General features: G+C 39.7%; 1 protein-coding gene across 25 annotated transcripts in view; it reads right to left on the reverse strand.

Annotated features, from left to right (window-relative positions):
• LOC116038354 (pleckstrin homology domain-containing family A member 5-like) overlaps positions 1-20,031 on the reverse strand; it is an 85,348-nt gene that overhangs the window by 27,944 nt on the left and 37,373 nt on the right. For 15 of the 25 annotated variants that reach the window (XM_036002912.1, XM_036002909.1, XM_036002911.1 and 12 more), the window contains exons 4-7: positions 8,833-8,916; positions 4,601-4,639; positions 527-647; positions 279-383 (exon numbers count right to left, since the gene is read on the reverse strand). In XM_036002912.1, coding sequence (XP_035858805.1) covers positions 279-383; positions 527-647; positions 4,601-4,639; positions 8,833-8,916 — 349 coding nt within the window. Of the gene's footprint in view, positions 1-278; positions 384-526; positions 648-4,600; positions 4,640-8,832; positions 8,917-20,031 lie in introns of those variants that run through there. The other 10 variants (XM_036002921.1, XM_036002920.1, XM_036002906.1 and 7 more) reach the window with 2 other exon arrangements.

Raw genomic sequence — 20,031 nt, forward strand, 5'->3', positions numbered from 1 at the left:
GTATTTAAAAACTGCTCGCACTGGATGATTTGCTGAGCAGAGGCACTGGACAAAGAAATGCTCAGATCCTGTAAGAAATCAAAAACTTTCCTTTGTGCTAAAGACTGTTGCTGCAAATCTTACAGGGAGATGGAGACATTAACATTGTTCTATGTGTAAAAGGTGGACAGTTGTTTCAACATAAAGTTTACATTCACAAGATGATCCGCACTAAATTCATATTCACATATGATTTATCGGACTAAAGGTTTTACTTGATGTCCTATAATCTTGCTCACCTGTTTGTAAAGCCAGTTTCTTTTGATTACTGGGGCATTGGGATTCCTCCTGATGGAGTTGGATCTCTTCCCAAAGTTGTGAATTTTTTTGGAAGGTCTTGATGGCTAGAAATAGAGTGTGAATGAGTAAATAGCAAGGTAAGCTCAATCTACAAAAAATAAAAGTCTAGACTTTTAGACTGGTTTTCCATTATTTTCCTAAATTAACCGACATGCATGATTATCCTTTATTCGTGTATGTCACTCACTCTTCCTGCTGGGCTACTGGGGTTTGCGGCGTAGTCCGAGCCGCCTGTGTAGTTGGAGGCCTCACTCATGGTGCTTAGTGGCCGTTCCTTGTTCTCATTCGCCGGAACTTTGGAGGCAGATCTAAACAAAAGACACAAAGCATACCAAGAGCATATAGACAGATCATCAGTCAGAAATATAAACTGCCGATTTATGTCTACTGACATCGATACAAAAAGGAGAATAGGAGGAAGCAAACTTTATTGTCTGTTCCCCCATCCTTCTGAAGTTCAAACTCTCTGTTATAATGAGATCTCAACATGGGCCTATGAATCAAGCCAATTACTCCACCATGTCACTGCAGATACATTCCCAGTTGTTGGCTTTAAATGGACAGCTTTAAATGGTCTGCAAAGTCTGCCTGACATACTGAAATGCAGCAGTTGCAGCTGTGAATCAGGTCAGGATGCCTCTAAAAGACAAAAATAAATGTAAAGCAAAAGTTGAAAGCATACTGAGTTCAATACATTTGCCATAGGATAGAACACCTTGTGATATAAGTTGTCTCTGGCCCATGGAGTCCTACATTCTTTAGGAAGGGAACAACGTTGTGGTCTAGAGGGAACAAGAAAGGAAAACCAGAGTAGAGCAGAAATACTGTAGCAGTGAAAAAAAAATGTCTTAGATATACTGGTTTCAGGTCACTGAAAAAGGACAGAAACTGGCAACCCTGAACTGCCAACTCCCCGATCAAACCTGCCAATTTGGTGAATGTTCAGCGTTCATAGACTTCAGATTATATGGTACCATTCAGAATAAATTAGACATTTTATATTTGATAAACAATAACCCATCCATTTATGCATCATCTACATGTACTTTCCATCCATCTGTACCACCTAAATCAATCTTTAAATCGATCCATCTGTTAGACACGAAGACTATAAAAACTCAAAAAATGGAAACTCAGAGTCAATTTAGAAACAGTTTAACAATTCAGACTCCATGCTGTCATACTCAAGGTGCACAAACACGCAAAGGGATCACAAGGGATAACATCAGCTCGGTTCACAACAGCAGGCAACAAACAGGATGTTCATTCCCGTGCAGCACAGTGACAGATCTGATACTAAGGACAAAACGATGACAATCACAGACTGAATCTGCCTTACCTGTATTTAGAAGAAAGTTAACATGGTTTGTTACAAGGTAAAGCTCAGCTACAAGAAGCAGCAATATCTAACCAATATGTATTTGAGATCTTATGATTGCTAGTTCAATGAGAGAAATTCATACATGAAAAATATTTTTTTATTACTAGATTTCACAAGTGACTGAATAAATAAGGGGATTCTGTATAGAGTCGATACATCAAGGAAGTCATTAGGTGGACAAATGGCTGATTAACGCTCTCTCGAGTTGAAGTGTGCACAATTTTCCACTCACTACTCTAAAATAGCTGATTGTGCAGAGTGATGAGTAGCCACTGAGATTGTCCTTCTATTCCATCTAATGACCTCGCTCCAGAAAATGAGGTCCAAGGATTTTCAGCACTTCCAGTGACAAGTGAAATCCTAAGTGAACCACAATCAATGGTGTCGACCGGACATCAAAAAAACAAAAAGGTTGGGAGGGGTTGAAGAAAGTGTAAGAGACTTTGATGTAAGAAAAATGTTGCTCTATTTGATTTGGTCAAGAGACCATTTCCAGGCTCTGAGCTGCAGTGAGTGTGTGCTGGGGTTTTATTGATAATTAGTTTGGGCCTGATAATCAATCTGCAGGCAGTGTGTCAAATTGGCTGCTTTAGTGTAAGAGCTGGCCTGTGTTTACAGGCAGATAGTAAACAATAGGATATGAAGCTGAATTACAGTCCTCATGTACAACTTAAAATATCTTAAGCACTGGCACTACCAAAATCAATATTTTAATTGGGTATTCAAATGTTAGCTGTAAAAATGTTAATTAAATTAAAAGCAACCTCACAAAAAGGACATATAATAACTATATAATGGTACTATTGTCAATGATTAAACACAAAATGATGATTGAAAAAAACAACAACTTGAAAAGTTAAATCTTGTGCTAATACAAAATAGTTGTAAATACTGTGAATAAAGCGCTGATGTGTATTAGGTCTTTTAACTCTTCAAAGCATTCCTCATCAGGGCCTCTCCTGTATTTATTTCTCAGCTACTAACAGTAAATCCAATGAACACACGCAATGGAGACCACCAAATGCTTCAAATCTATATTTTGAAATGAAAATTTGCTCTAACCAGCTTCCTTTAAAATGTTAGCATGGACGTCCCCAACATGCTGTTTTAAGTGTCTGTATGCTTTAAATTACTATTTTCTTGTTTAGGTGGGTGCTCGTCCCCAGACAGCGCTAGCCTCCAGTGGATATGACTGTGATGTACAAACACAGTAATACAGTAGTTGTAGCAAAATACCAGAGCTAAACTACAACCATCCTTGTATTTACCACAGCTCCATGATAACAGCAAAGTCAATACATCTCAATCAAAGCCTGAAGGGGCCCAAAAAAACATTACTCTATCTACCTGCAAAGCCGGGAAAAGGGAGTTTAGTTGGGTAACATTTTGGCTTTGTTTATGTGTAGACAATACAGAGTAGGTTTACCCAGCATCTATCAGCAAAGAAACACTAAAGACAGGTTGCATGTCCATCACAGGGCCAACACACAACCCCAAATATTAAGACTAACCCATATGTATTAAAGTGTCACAGCCCTGCCTGGTCCTGCTGCATGGAATATGTGTGCCTGTGTGAGTGTGTGGGTCTGTGTGTGCAAAAAGAGTGAGGAGGGATTACACTGCCACTGAAGCTTGGCGCTCTAAGCACACTGGGGGGAGAACACTGAACTAAGCGGCTGAGGGTGCATTTTAAAATGACCACACAGCATTTCTAAAGAAATAAGGGTGCTTTCAAACACTTTTGTTTGGTGGTGAAACTGGCCTTTATCTTTTTAACCAACAAAAGACTAGAAGACAAGGCAAGCATACACAGATCAAGATATCAGTGTATACTTCCATCACAGGTTCAGAGATGCAGAATACCAGGGAGCTGCGTGATAAACCAAAAAATTTACACACCAACATTATTCTCCAACCTAATTTGACTCATGTCACCATGTGTATTTCAAGAGCTGTCCCCTCAAAAAAATACAACAGTAAGTCAAAATTCTCACTTAGGCTCATGGCAGCATGGAACATTAGAGCTAATGCTAAAGCTTTGGTAGTTTAGCATATTTAAAACAAGATTGTTCAGTCGATTACACAGACATACAGTTGTCCTGTAGGCCTGATGGTAGGTTAAAATCATATTTCATCATATTTTGTATTGTATCTTATTATTATTATTATTATTATTATTATTATTATTATTATTATTATTATTATTATTATTTTAATCATTTTTTAAATGTATTTGTTGATAACAAGTAAATGTGTAAAATTCTCATGATATTGATTTTTTGGTCATATCACCCAGCTCCAGCATAGGAACAGAGTCAGGACTCTTACCGGTGTACATGTAGACCGTACATCCATAAGGGACAGAGCATGAAGGGGTGTTCATAAAGTCAAAGTATTTGACAGTTTGTGTGTATCACAAAGTTCACAATGATAATATTTCTTGATGCCTTTTGGCCTATTGTAAAAAAACAACAACCTTTTGTTAGCAACCAAATGGGAGAGCAGATTTGATGCTTTCTGGAAAATCAGTAAACTGCCAACAAAGTAAACTGAATGGCAGGGATATACAAGATGTGTTTAAAAGATTAACTTCTATCAATAGTGTACAGCTTGACCTTCAGCTCAAGAAAAGTGAGTAATCTCCCTGCGGTTAGTTGTTTAGATGAACACGACAAAAGGTTCAGACAGTAAAGTGCACCTTACAGGACTTTGGAATGCAAATGCATAACAGGTCATCAGGCAAAACACCATTCAAAACACCCACAGTCTGTTGTTAGTGTGCAACAACGAGGATTATTAACAGACAGACATGTTCAAGTGTTTTACATAAAAAACAAACGTGGAGAACACACAGTTAACTATTTGCACCTAGTGTATTACCTGCTAAATGCTGGGTGACACAATTTTCCACAATTCACACTACAAAACAGAGGAAAGACAAATTTGTTGAGAATCAAAGTTCAAATGTTTTGACCAATACGGGGTTTTGAAGACTTGCTGCACATACAGTATATATGGCATTATGTACTGAATCTATACATGTGACCATATCCAAGACAAGACTGATTAGCTTACGTATCATCCTGCTATGCTGTCTTTCCACCTAGCACCACCCTAGACTGATTGCACTAAGGAGTGGGTGGATAAAATCTGTTATCATAGTATATGCACTTTTATATTGCATTTATACATATATATCATAATAATGGTACATGTTCTTGGATATTAATTGAGAAAGTGTTTATAAATACAAAACCAATCTAGAAATTAAACATCTTTAGCTCTAGATTGCTGTCATATAAACATAAAAAATCCAATATTCCCATAATGCAGCCCGGCTCATTGATTTTCAACATTACCTTTAATTATTCAATACATCCAGAGATACTAAAGGAAAAGCTACCAAAGTATAAACTGCATCGTAAAGTCATATCGCTCAACCTAAATTGCACTGAACACCACACTCTTGAAATAAGTTTCATTATTGCAGACATGGTCAGATCATGTCTTGGTAAACATGTGTTACACGTGAGGTATACAAATATCTCCTGTCAGCTTGCACATGGTCATGTGGACCACTACAAATAGGCACAGACATGTACAGTAATGACAGTAATGAATGCTGAGACATTCACTGAGGTGGGTGAAGCTGTCAAAAACGGGACTGAGTCATGGCTTGAGCAGTAGCTCACACATCACAGCGATAGCGAGAGAGCACAAGTATGATGTCTAGTTAATATAGCCTTTTATAACCCATAAGTCATGATAAAGCAGATTAGTAGAGGCTAATGTACAAGTAAGTTGGTCCCTCAATAACAACACAGTGGTGTCTGTTTTGTGCCATGCGTTTATCCGACTGTGGGTTGTGTACCAACAACAACAACAACAAGGCCCAGGGGGGAATCGTGTATATATATATATATATATATATATATCGTGATTTTTTTATTTTTTTTGGGGGGACGATTTTTAAAATCAATTTGATTATTTTTTTTACCAATGATTCACCTAATATTTTCTGTTTATACGGTACTGCTGACTACATCATATTTGTTTCCAGCAAAACAGCCTGAAAGCAGAAAATGCAGAAAATCCATGTTATGTACTTCTTTACAAATTAAAAAAATGTCTGACTGACTGACTGACTGACTTGTGATGTGCATTCTTCTTATGACACAATTCGTTTTTAGATATGTCTCATGATATATTGTCTCTAGAATTGTAATATTCAACTTTGTTTTTGTTAAAGGCAATTCCAATCAAATCAGCACCCATGTGTCGTGAAAGAATCAAATCGGGACAAAAGCATATTGTCCCAGCCCTAACTTTTACCATATAGTCTGAAGGTTGAGTTTATGTTCTTTATATGTTATACTAGATTAGTACTACAAATTATCATGCCAAATTTAAATAAAAGTATGTGTTTTGGATTTACTTTAAGTACAGAGCAGATTAGGCAGTGATCTTCAGCGTGGCCTCTTTATCCCTGGGGCAGCTTAAATCCGTCTTTGCCTTTTATTACTCGTCTAGGGTGAAGATTTTCCCCCTTATTACTTTTTCTAAAAACAGAGCCAACTGTTGGATGAAATGCACTGTAATAAGCTTACAATGAGTCAAGTAGTGGGTTTATCACTTTGATGTTGCCTTCCCAAAGTGGACTTCTCCAGTACATCTGATATTCATTTTGCAGATTATTTTACGATGGCAAAACACCAATTGCCAAATTAGTAGGGTTGGGTACTGAACCCTGTACTTTTACCGGTACCGACTGAATCACGTCGGTACTACCGAGTAGTGGTTCATGTAAAATCAAACAGTGCCAAATTTCGGTATCTGAGAGCGCAAGCTTATCTGTCCTCTCTGCATGTTGACAGAGAGCAGAGGTCCGACACAGACACGCGCGCAGAGGTGTGGACGGAGCAAACTACGTCAGCTCTGCAGTTTTGTTGAAGTCATAGAGAGTCACGGCAATGCAGATAAAGCGGTTTCAAGTGTGGTTACAGTTTTTCAAAAATTCACGCAGACACCTTTCACTGTGATACGATATTCATGGCGAGCCGAAAACAGTCGCGGTGCTGTTGACATTACACTTCCTCTGAGATGAGCAGGCGCAACGGTGGTTTCTGTGCCCTAGGGACTGACTGACAGGCTGAAGTTGTAAGGCAAGGCAACTTTATTTCTACAGCACCTTTCAGCAACAAGGCAATTCAAAGTGCTTTACATGAAATATTAAATAGCAATTAAAAACGGTCATGATGAAAATAAACAGGCTAAAATATAATAATATACAAATACAAGGATAAAAGTTACAGTAAGACATTAATAATTATTCAATTTAATAGGTTGTAGGGATGGGTTTGGGAGGTGAGAGGGAGGGGTTTTATTTTTATTTTTGTTTAATTTCTGTCAGTGTAAAATATTCTAAATAAATCATAATCATCAAATGTTCCAAGTAAATAGGATAAATAGGTTTGGAAATATTTCTACAACTGAAATATTTTTTTTTTAATTACAGAGGGAAAGTACCAAAAAAAGTACCGTTGGGTACCGGGAACCGAATTTCAGGTACCGGTATCAGGACTAATATTGGTTCAGATGCGAAAGGTACCCAACCCTACAAATTAGATATCGTTTTGCAGTGGCATGTTGTGCCTCTCGGCGCGAAAAACAGCAGAGATGTGAGAGTAACACAGTGAGGGGAGGAATGTGTCAAGAGAGTGCAGTGTGACAGTTCTGGCACAACAAGCTTCTTCGCAACCATTTTCCAATTACTCCATCTCTGCTGAACAAAATGCAGCTCATAAGAATTTGGTGAGACAGAAAAGCTCAATATATCATATTCTAGTAAAACCAGGATCTTAATTACTAAGCCACATATTTAAACAAACTGAAACTGGTGCCTATGATGGGACATTAGGAATTCCTACTCCACTAGTTGTTGGACTTAATACTTAATACCGTGGTCATAATTTCCCACGTTGGAGTGACATTTCAGGTCTTGAAGCAGAAAATATTTCAATCAGCATTCATTGCTCAATAACATAAGTCACAGCAGTTGGGATGGCATAACTTTAGATCAACAATATAACGTTATGGAGAATCTGCTATCACAGGGGGTTTCTGAGGGAAGTGAGAAACTGTGTGGAGCTGATACATGTTGCGTAACATTAAGCTAAAATGTCTAGGGTGGTAGATCAAAGTTGAGGCTAGTGTCATGGTGTGGGTTGTGATGTACAGTCTAGTACATATGTATTTAGCACACTTACGGATTGGGACACAAAAGTAAATGTGAGTGGGATTCTGCAAAGGAGGCCAAAGTTATAGATCTGTATCTGCCCTCCCTTTTCTGTGTTGGACATCCTGCAGACCTCTGGACAGAGCACATGACTTTGTCCACACCTCACTATAAGGCCCATGGGTGGAGTTAAAGAAGTTAAATGGGAGTACTGACCATTCCTCAGATGGAAAGAAACGTGTAAGAAAAGTGTAGTCTGACGGATTCGTAGAGTCGTTCTCCTTGAAGTAAAAGTTCAAGATGACTAGCTTCTGATCCAGTCATGTGGGCAGACATGTGATTATTGTTGTGCTGAAAGCAGTGTAAATTATCACATGGACATAACATTGTTAGGGGACATATCTTTGTACATAATGACAACTGAAAAGGCCATGAACTCCTGTCGAGGTCAAAACGAGGGATGAACTGTGAATCACTGCACTGCTGTGAATCACCGCATTTGCTAGCTGATGTATGCATGATACAATTTATTGTCAGACCTTAGCATCAAGGGCTGGCAATGGCATTTGCAGAAAACAGCAGCAATAATTATGCACTTAATAAAAGCTCTTTAATGAGTATCTAAGAAGTTTCTAAAGAGTGACATTTCCATTCGCTAGGTTAGTTCTTATTTCTAAGGAACTTGTTTATGAACATAGATGTATGAAGAAGCACTGGATAGAAGAGGCTTTGAAATGAAAGGGCAGTACTGTAAATAGAGGGTGGCAAGGCGCATACTTGTGCAATCCTGCCTAGACATCAGGAGTTGCATCGGCATACTGTAGTGCTTAAAAATGCTACCCAGTGACATTCTAAAAGCAAAAAACAAGAGACTTACTGTTCGTTGACGACAAAGATGCAATTGTCTTGTGAGGGTAAGCTTGAGACAGGATGCTTGCAGGTCACCTTCCGTTCATTGTGGCTATTGAGAATAGAGAAGGGGAAAAAGGGAAGAAATTAGTGGTTAGGAAATCATACTGCATACAGGAAAAATAAGCCCATCAACATTTCTTGATTTATCTTTAAAAATTGTGAATTGATATGCTGCTTACTGCCCTGAAAACCCAAACATATTTTCAAAGAACTCGAGCTGTAAAGGCTTGAGAGAACTCTTCACCTGCAAAACATGAGAGCAGTTGAGGTAGAGTTTATATTGGCTGAGTAGAAATGGGAATAGTGAGACAAGATGGAACAGATACACAATATATAAATAATATTAGCATTAGGCCTGTCACGATAGTCAATAAATCAATTAATCACACGATAAAAAAAATTAGCTCAATTTTTCCGGCCGCGATAATTTCCATTTGCATGCTTGTTTGTTTTCCTTGTCTGTCTCTCTCTCTCTCTCTCTCTCTCTCTCTCTCTCTCTCTCTCGCTCGCTCTCTCTACCAAAGAGACTGGAGGACCACTCTCGGTTCCTTAGCGTAACGAGGAGTGAACCCTCTTGTGAGTCGCATGGTCTTTGTGTGGAGGCGGGACTCCTGGCGGAGAGAGAGAGAGAGAGAATGCGAGTAGTTGGAGGAGCACTTTGCCGTTAAGGCGCCGTCAAAAAAAGAAGACGTATATGAGCGATATCCGCCTTGTTCGGCGTCCGGTTTTCTCCCTTTCATTCCAAACCACGCAGTTGACAACCTGCAGGTGGAGGCGATGGAGACAGGCACGGACATAAACGCCGCTGTGGACTTGTCAGTCTTGCAAGCGGTTTCAGGAAAGTTGCTGTATGTGTCCGACAATGCACAGAACATTAACCGGTACAAGCCTACAGCTGTCAGTGTGTCAGAGGCTCCCGGACGGTGAACTGAGACTCCGTTACCCGCTTGTCAAAAATCGCCACTTACTAGCTAATAAATTAGCCTAAGGTAAACGCTAGCTATCAGTAAACAGAAGTGACGTGGTGGCTGGCATCTGTTTGTGTGTGTGTGTGTGTGTGTGTGTGTGTGTGTGTGTTTACTGATCTTTGAAAAGGTGTACCTGCATTATTATGTCATTATCATTATATTAGATGAAAATGGTCTCAGAACGACAATATTATCGTTTATCGCAATAATTTCTGGTACAATTTATCGTCCAGCAAAATTTGTTATTGTGACAGGCCTAATTAGCATGCTGTGCCAAAGGAGGAATTCATCAATAAAAAACTGGTCCATTCTGTAAAACTGGTTCAACCAAACATATATTTGGTACAACAGACAAGCAGTCATGGCACAACCAAACAACATCTTAAGTGCTCCATGACAAGACAAAGTATGGCATTAGGGACCCAAACAAAAGCAGAAAGACGCTACATAGGGTCCACAGCAAAAAAACAACCTCTTTCCTTTTCAAATAAGAGCACCACTGCTTTAGCTTTTACAAAAAGGAGTATACAACAGGAAGAAAATAGCAATTTAGATGTAGGTTAGTGTGTACCAAGCCCATTTCACCTTTAACAAAAGGCTTCAGCAGGCTGTTGTGCTATCCTACACAACATCCAATGACAGAGGTACAGAAGACGCTACCCACCCATCTGTTGGCCAATTACAGCGGCCCACAGTCCCTTCCGCCCTGACATGATTAGAGCACCAGGACACAGACCACAGTCTTTGAAGAGGAGTAGTCCAATGACTGGGGCTTTCAAAAAAACAGCAGCTTTCCAGTAAAGTTGAGCGTGGTTATAATGTGTGTGTGATCTGGATTGCGTGGGGGTGGAAGCCTCAGTAAACTTTCCAGTTAGTTTTATTTTCAACTGCGTAATTGGAATAGTGACTGCACTGTTAAATTAATTCAAGATCCAGATCATCAGCTTCCTATCTCATAACCTAAATCTATGGTTATTTGATTATACTGTCAGTAAGTTACATCAATGGGAAGTTCAGTAGCAGTAGATAGTATGTTATCAATATATTAATCAAATATATTGACAGCAATCATTATTTAACAAGACATCAGACAATATAAGTTGCATGAGCTGCAGTGTCAACAACCGTCTTCAAAGCTACTACTGCCTTAACTGGACAGTTATTCTATATTTCAGCTCAGTTAGGCTGAACTATAAACAGGAGAGTCAAGCTATAGCCCAAAAATAACAGTTTTTAAACATGGGGTACTCATGTACTGAAAACAGCAAATACTAAGTATGAAATAGGGGGGTTAGTTTCAGTTTAGCCTGGAGAGCAACAGTCTCCACAGCTCTAGTCTATAATTACCAGAGGCACTGTTGGCAGCAGAGCACTCTGTGCGGTCTTTGGGCAGACCAACGGCACCATTTTTTTTGGTATCCCTTCACACATGCCTATGCTCTTCTGCACATAGGTTGGCTACAGATTTAAGAGGATAAAGAAAGCCTGGATAGGTAGTCATGTACACAGTAGTGGGATCAAAGAATGATGTTATGCAGAACTGTGGATGGAATTCAACAATCAGTTAAACTATCCAATACTTGAGAATCTTTTAGCTTTGATACTCTGAATCCATGCACCACAAGTTTGCTTTCATGTGGTACTTTAGACATGGTTAAAAGGAACAGAGGTTTAAATATAAGGGTGCATTTTGCCGACCTATTAATTGGCAATGTATGCAATTTCATTACACGAGAGAAAGGTGTTTGCGCTCCCAGAATGCAGAGTAACTTGTGGTTCCTAAAGTCTCTAAAAGTAGAATGGAAGCCAGAGCCTTCAGCTATCAGGCTCCTCTCCTGTGGAGCCAGCTCCCGGTCTGTGTTCGGGAGGCAGACACCGTCACCACATTTAAAAGTAAACTTAAAACTCTCCTCTTTGATAAAGCTTATAGTTAGGGAGTGAGGAGTTGCAGCGTTCGCCTAGACCGGCGGGGGAGGGTGTTAACTGCAGACACGGCACCCCCTTCTTTTCTCTGCTTCTCTTCATAGTTGTCAGATTAATCTACCATATAACCAATGATATAATCAAAGTAGAGGGAGGCAGGCCAGTACAGCCCGATCCGGCAGGGGAGAGTTCTAGCCCGACCAGGCTCCTCTCCTTAAAGCATAACTCTCGCCAAAATGCAACCTAGGGTCTTTTTGTGAATGTTAGCCTCAAAATAGCTATTTTTAAAACACTAAGAAGGCTCGACACAACATGAAACTTTGCTTGAAGTATGACCAGGGGCTCTACACCTTAACGAAAGCATTGACAACATTGTTTGTGTACCCAGAGTTTACTAAAAAAAAAAGGTTTTGAGCAACTCACGTTAGCAGTTGTTGTTTACGCTATCCGCCATTTTCCCAGTCAAAAATAGGCGATCTCCGAATGCGAATGAACGGACTCCATAGGAGGAAATGTCATTCCTATATGAGGCTCCTTTTTCAACTACAAGGTCAATATTGTGTTTCACTAACGACAAAACAACGAATTATCCGTGCATTTATATGGAACTAAGCTTCTGGAGCTTTCCATCTTTACTCTCCTCCCTCAACTATTTTTGACTGGCTCGATAGATGGCGACCGGAAGAACAACAGCTACAGTGAGTTGCTCAAAACCTTTTTTAGTAAACTCTGGGTACACAAACAATGTTGTCAATGCTTTCGTTAAGGTGTAGAGCCCCTGGCGATACTTCGAGCAAAGTTTCGTGTTGTGTCGAGCCTTCTTAGTTTTTTAAAAATAGCTATTTTGAGGCTAGCATAAAAGTGCCCCTAGCTCTCCTATTCAAAAGGCCATTTGACCAAAAAACGAAAATGCAGTAAATCTTAAAAGTGGCGATTCAGTCCTAAATATGCTTTTAAATGAAAGTTTGACTCGGATACATTCACAAATAGACCCTAGGTTGCATTTTGGCGAGAGTTACGCTTTAACCTGTCTCTCCTAGTTATGCTGTTATAGTTTTAGACTGCCGGGGGACTTCCTTTGACACACACACTGAGCTTCTCTTTCCTCTCTCTTTCCATCTGTGTGCATCCTTGTCCCAGAAATGCTTGTTACTAACCTAGCTCTGGGGAGCTTATTCCCCGGAGTCCTTATGTGTTTCTTTTGCCCAGCATGTTTCCTTGGATTAGGGTGGCACCTAAATCATGGTTGCAGCTGTCCCGGTGGTCCTGCTCCGCGCCCTGCTATGCCCTGTTACACCCTGCTACGCTCTGCAGTGCCCTGCTACGTCCTGCTATGCTCTTGTTCCATTATCTTTATTATGACTCTAATTGCCATTGTTCATCACACTCCCAACTGGCACCGTCAGACAACGCCTACCAAGAGCCTGGGTCTGTCCGAGGTTTCTCTCTAAAAGGAAATTTTTCCCACCACCCAAGGTTTCTTCCTAAAAGGAGTTTTTCCTCGCCACTGTCGCACTAAATGCTTGCTCTTGGGGGAATTACTGGAATTGTTGGGTCTTTGTAAATTATAGAGTGTGTTCTAGACCTACTCTATCTGTAAAGTGTCCTGAGATAACTCTTATGATTTGATACTATAAATAAAACTGAATTGAATACTACTGTCATTACTAAACATTGTGCCAAAATATGAACAATAACGTTGTCATTAGTGGGCTTATTTGCTAGCTAACCTCCGCTATAGAAAAATTCAGCAAAAAGACAGTACCTTAATATACATTTACGTGAAACAGATGATTTAACGACACCGCTAATTTTACACATAGTAAAGCAACAAAACTAAATGCTGAGGGAACATTACTAAGTTTTTTCATGGTGGTTTTGAGCGCTATGCATCCCCACGAGCCTGGAAAAAGTTTTAAACAGTAACGTTAAGTGAATACAGCGTGTCGGGGGAATAGAGTCAAAGGCAGGGGGCCGCAGGAGGCGCTAACGTTAGCTTCTTATCTCACCTGGGGTCCGATAAACAGTAAATTGATCAAATTCAGTGCCCATAACCCTTTTTTCCAAGTTACTGCAGCTGTCATAATTCACACGGTTTTATGGTAAATTAGCCATCAAGGCTTTCGCCGCTGTTTGTCACTCTGCCTGAGGAGTAAATGCTGTACTCCTGCTGTTTATTTGGTTGCCATGACTTCGCGAGTGATGACGTCCTGTCACTGTTCGAGTTGCTCACCCTCAAAGGGGAGAGAGAGCAAATGAATGTTCGCCTGAGTTCAGGGTAGCAGACTGCTCTGCAGAGTCGTGTAATTACAACTTGCGTAATGTGCAAAATAATATATATTTTTTTTTCTTCTTCGATAACTCTGTTTTTGTGATCGTTAGGGGCCGAAATCGTAATCACGATTAAAAATCTGATTAACTGCACAGCCCTATTCTCGACACCACATGAATGCAGCACAAACATCCCTATCTCGCAATGTTAACGAAAGTGAAAAATAATTTGTGTATCCACCAGGGCCACGTGATTCGGATCTGCTCCAAAATTGGATGGGGTTCTTCCTTGGTCCATACTACACCCTTCCACCAGTTTCATTTAAATTGGGCAAGTATGTTTTCTGTGATCCTGCTGACAAACAAACAAACAAACCAACAAATGGACAAACCAAACGGAAAACATAACCTCCTTGACGGAAGCATTGCAACATCATTTTTGTATACATTTTCAGCTCATCGTTTGGTTTGGCAGTCCATGTAGTAAGGCCCAATGGCTCTGAATGATGGTACAGTAAGCATGTGCTCTCAGCACCCGACACAAGATCACACAAGCAAATAACAAATAAAAAGTCAAACATTTACTGTACAAACCAAGACCGTTTTCTCAGAAGTAAGCAGACCAAACTAAGGCTATGAGTTGACTAAACAGTTGATTTGCATTCAACAGAGTGATGGCCCCTTCTCAGTCTATACTAAAAGAGGGCTCTAATATGAAGCCCATGTTGCTCTGTTTCTGTTTCTGACAGGTGTTTGCTAAAACATTGGGAACTTGATACTGGAACTTGGCATTGGCTCAAAACACCCTGATAAAAAGACAACCCCCATTAGCAACACCTGTTCATCAAGACATCAAAGAAAATATACCAGCTGATGTACCTTACTTCCTTGGGATCACAAACATTTGGAAATGTACTTTCTTATTGCATGGCTATTTGATATTTGTTTGATGAGCTGACCCCACCTCAATGATCATAAATCCCGACCAACTCCAGACTACTAAAGCTCACTCTACCCACTGACCTCCATGTAGAGTGGGCAGACATAATGTAAGGATAATTTGCCCTGTAAAAATCAATAAAATGTCACATCAAATTAATTTTAAATAAAATTCAATGTTTGACTTCAATCGACTGAAACAGTTTTATCTGTTTGTAAGCTACAAGCAGATGAATCTGAAATAAAAATAATGTCAATCATATTGGCTAAATAAAAGTGTTTAAATCCATTAGTTAAATATCACCTTCAAAATAAAGTGGATCAAGGGACTTAGGGTTACATCTATAAAATGAAAAGGCCCTCCTGATGTTAACAATGTTTTTGCAGATGTGTTGACTGAAACATGTGAGAGGTTAGTGTTTTTAAAAGGGGGTTGTGTCACATCAAAGAGCCCATATACCTATATGGACGGAAACCTTCCCAATGATACATGTGATATGGGAGGACAGGGAGCTCTTAAGCCTCAGGGGACAACATGGGGGCAATGAAGTAAAATGATGGTTGTGTGTAGGCCAAAATAGGCAGGGTAACAGCAATACACATTTCCTGTTTAGTAGATAAATTTCCTTTTGGACAACCTACAAAAGTAGCCCATGACAATTCGTGGTTGTCTCCTTTGAAGTATTCTTTAAGCTATTTTGTTATCCTATTCACATTGTACTGTATTGACATTTAGCATACCACTGTGACAGGCTTGATGATGCTGTGAAAAAGAATTAAGGCATCCCACATTGCAGATACGGATAATATTCAAAATTAGTTTGGCGTGCCCCCACATCATCATCAATAGCTGATTGTAAATATGACAATTGTTAGAATATGTGGGTTGTGCGCTATTTCTCACACAACATAAAGGGCCCTCTGAAAACATTACTGGATGATAATGTAATAAAAGATGATGACAGCAGCCATTGTTGCATCTAAATCAACTACCAGCTCAAAATCTCTTTTTGGGTAAATATGTTTTTCAAAATACCTCTGCCAGCTAATCTTAGCTCAAAACACCATTTGTAATGGTCACACATGCTCTGGAGGATGTGGTCTGTGGTCACTACAATCAAGATTAAGTCAGCATAAAATCACAGGGCTAAGGAGTTAGGGGAGCATATGGTAACATTTTTTGCTTCAATAGAAGGCAAAAACATTGTATCTCTTCAGTTAAGTTTAGGAGTTCTTCTTGTTTTCCAGAGGGAGATGTTGGTTTATTGGGTGGGTAAGGGTAAAGGGCACCAACAGGTTCCTTGCCTCTTGACCTCAGATGTATAGAAGTGAGGAACTAAGACTGGCAGTGAGAGCTGACCACCCTGTAGTGGGGAGGGTTGGGCAAATCAGGACTGTCCTGTCCACAATAATTAGCAGTGAGCTGCAGTAATGAAGAGCTTAAGGTCTGGGGGTCAACACTCCACAGGCTTAGCTTTTATTGTTCTGGGTGGGTCTTTGATCCCTCACTCCCCTTTTACAGTTTAACCACAAACAAATGAGAGGCTCCAAAAAGGATCTTTACATTGGAGAAAAGGGGAAAGGTCTTTATGAGTTTTGACAACATATTGTTGGGTTTTAATACCAGAGTTTGGGGGCCACACTAGAAGCTCCCTTATGTAATTATTTTACTTGAAAACCAAACCAAATCTTCAGTTCAGATCTCTGCTTGATACATTTTTAAAGAGATGAGGTGGGGGCAAACATTTGGTTTAGCATTCCACCTTATTCATGTCCGAGAAGCCAAAAACAGCCATTTACTGCTAATTTTGGACCATTTTCACTGAGAAATTATCTTAGAGGTTCATTCAACGGTCTGAAGTTCATTACACAAACAAAGTTGTTACTGTTGAAGTATCAAATAGAGACGTGGCATTTGACAACACTTAAAAAGTCACAATAGGGGTTACTAACATCATTACAGCCTTACTTTGAACAGGCCAAATAGAAGATGGAAGAAAAAAATAAAAACACTACTTGTGGTCATTTGTTTTGTCATTTTTTTCCACTGTACAGGAACTGTAAACACTCGAGGGGATTTCCTCATTCTGTGTTGTGTTAAAAAAACAAAAAACTAGAACAAATTTATCTACAAGTTATCATGAAGAGTCTGAACTGCTGTAGCTAATTTGGATACAGGGGAATTTATGAAAAAGAGCTTTTAAAAACAACTCTGCAACTTCGACACTCCAATACTAAGCAAGCAAATGGAAAAGAACCTACACTGTATTGTATGGGAACTGAGAGTAGGTGAAGCACAGAACAGCACAGGCCAGAGCAATCAAGCAATCCAGCCTGAATTCCTCAGGATATGATTTAATGACACATACTCAATGCAGTAAATGCTTCAATCACAGCCCTCACAGGAGCATAGGTGAGAAGATTTTACACATTGCCTAGTAGGATCACACCCTTATCCTAGCAGTGCTGAGCTAGTGAAATCATACCATCTTATTTAAACCAGACTGCATGGTACACACTTTAGCTCTGGCTCCCTTAGCCCATATCCATGTTCTCACATTTAACTCTGCATTTACACATGTGACTATTTGCTGACATTTAAAACTAACTCTATGCATGTACCAACATTGTCAAGATCACAAACAGTTTTAGATACTTTTTAAATGCCAGTACAACACAGGAAAAGTCTACAAGAGTTCAGCAGGAAAATGTCTTGGTCTCTTTAACAAATCCAACTGCAAATCACCAAACAGAGCCTTTCAGCGATAATTAATTCTCTTGTTAATGCTCATAAATGTAATCCTATTACCCAGGAAGAAACTTGGACACAACTTTAGGCAAGGCCAATGACTACTGAATAAAGATTTCACATTATTAGGTGAGTATTCTTAACTAGCATTAAAAAAAAGAATTGGCTGCAGTGGAACTCCTCAATACCTCATGGACACTGACTGGAGGTATGAATAGCCCTCGTCACAAAAGCTGAGCAGAATAAGCAAAATAGGCAGTTTGTGAGGGGGGCAGCAAGAGAAAAGACAAAACAGGGGCTTTGCAGTCCCCGAGAGGCCACATGAAATGCAGAGCAGCAACATGAAGCAATGTGCTGTCACAAAATGGCAATACCTGGACTACTGTAATGTCCTTAAAGAATATCTTTAAGGTAATGTTGTGGAAAACTTGCATCACACCAAAACCACTACAGATAACATAGCCAGCCTGTTAAGCTTTGACTTTCACCTTAGACCTTTTTTCTTAACCACAGAAAACAGCTGCTCTTTCGGGCTACAAATCAGATTTTGTTCACAAACAATTCAATTAGCAGCCCCCTCAAAGCAGCTGTGACAAAGTGTGTCAAGGTGACAGGAGCTGAATGGGCGACTCAAGAATATTTTGGAGTCATGGAAACAAGCTGCCTTCTCAAGGAAAAATAAAACATTGAAAAGTGAAAGAAGTGAAATGATGTACTATGGAGAAAATTCAAGAAGTTAAACTGCAGTGCATTGTAGTGATGTAAAACCAAGCCTTATTGTGGCCTTCTGACCAGAGGCCAACATGATACAGCTGTTCTTCATCAGACAACAGGATTGGTTCCTTAAAAGGTCTATTTATGAAACAGAAATTCCAAACATTACATTAACATTACAGTGTCTGTAAAACTCCTTGTTAACCATTCAATGTTCAATATCAGGCTTCATTAAAGACAACAGCAGGCTAGCATTCAATACTTTCTTGGCAGATAAAGCACATGGAGGAAACCCAAAGGCAGTCTGTCAAAAGTACTGTATCAAAAAAAACACTGATATTTGTGATTTCATGTCCTGAAAGTGAGATAGACGTCACATCCATATTGTGCTGCTATGTAGGTCAATTGCAGGACAAAGAGCAGTATCACCCAAAATAGTAACCACTCTTCTTATCAAGGTCATCTTCTTAAAGACATACATGGATGAAAGGCTGGGAAGCTGCCGGCTTATGAACTATTGACTAGTATTTTTTAAAGATGGTAAAAAGGTTTAAAAACATTACCCTCAGCTTTCATTCATACCGTTAAAGACGAGACTAATAGCAAGAAGTGGGAAGTAACAATTGCTTTCAGGTGTTCATTCCCCCCTTTTACCACATACTGAAGTAAAGAGGCAAATTAACTGAAAAGCATTTGAAATCATCCAAAACACACATGAGCTAGTGTCATACCCCTACTGAGATTTTCTTACAAAATGTCTTCACAAATTGATGCTGCCATCATGCAAATTAAACATCTAGCAATCAATTGAGAAACTAAGCACATATTGAAGGGCAAGTTCTTACATGCATCTGAATATCTCAGTAAAAACAAACACTTAACCAGTATGGTAGGTCTGTATATGACCACCAGAGCATTAGTGGGAGCAGACATCTCTCTGCAGCTTTTTACCATTTTGCTGATTTATCTCTCATGACTCAAAGCCTGAAATCAAATGCAGCTACACCCTCCTCTCAGCTTGCTGTAAATGGACAGCATTTTCTATAGCACTTTTCTAGTCTTCTAGACTACTCAAAGTGCTTTTACATAGTACAGGACCATTCATCATTCACACACATTCATACACTGGTGGCCGAGGCTGCCATACAAGGTGTCAGCTGCTCATTAGATAAACATTCACACACATTCACACACCGATGGCGCAGCATCGTGAGGAACACACTTTGGAACCAGAACCAAGGACACCTCGGCATGGGACTGCAGGGCCAGGTATCGAACCGCCGACCTTCCGATTGGTAGCTCTACCACCTGAGCCACAGCCGCCCCAGATGTCTTCTGCTCAGTGAGTGCTGGGGCTGGACTAGCAGCCAATAACAGAGCATCGTACATCTCCATTAATGCTATATAGCTGCTATTTAATGATAACAGTGTCTCCCATAGATAGAATTTATTTGAATGGACCATCTGAATAAATTTGCTCTATCCAAGATTTTTTATTGAATATTTCTTAACGGTCTATCCAGCTAAAAGCTAAAAGGTCCGCAAAAGAGATGTAAACCTTCATTGGATGTGAAATCATATATATTGGTAAACTGACTTC

The sequence above is a fragment of the Sander lucioperca genome, chromosome 7, assembly GCF_008315115.2.
Source record: "Sander lucioperca isolate FBNREF2018 chromosome 7, SLUC_FBN_1.2, whole genome shotgun sequence".
In the NCBI taxonomy this organism is placed as follows: domain Eukaryota; kingdom Metazoa; phylum Chordata; class Actinopteri; order Perciformes; family Percidae; genus Sander; species Sander lucioperca.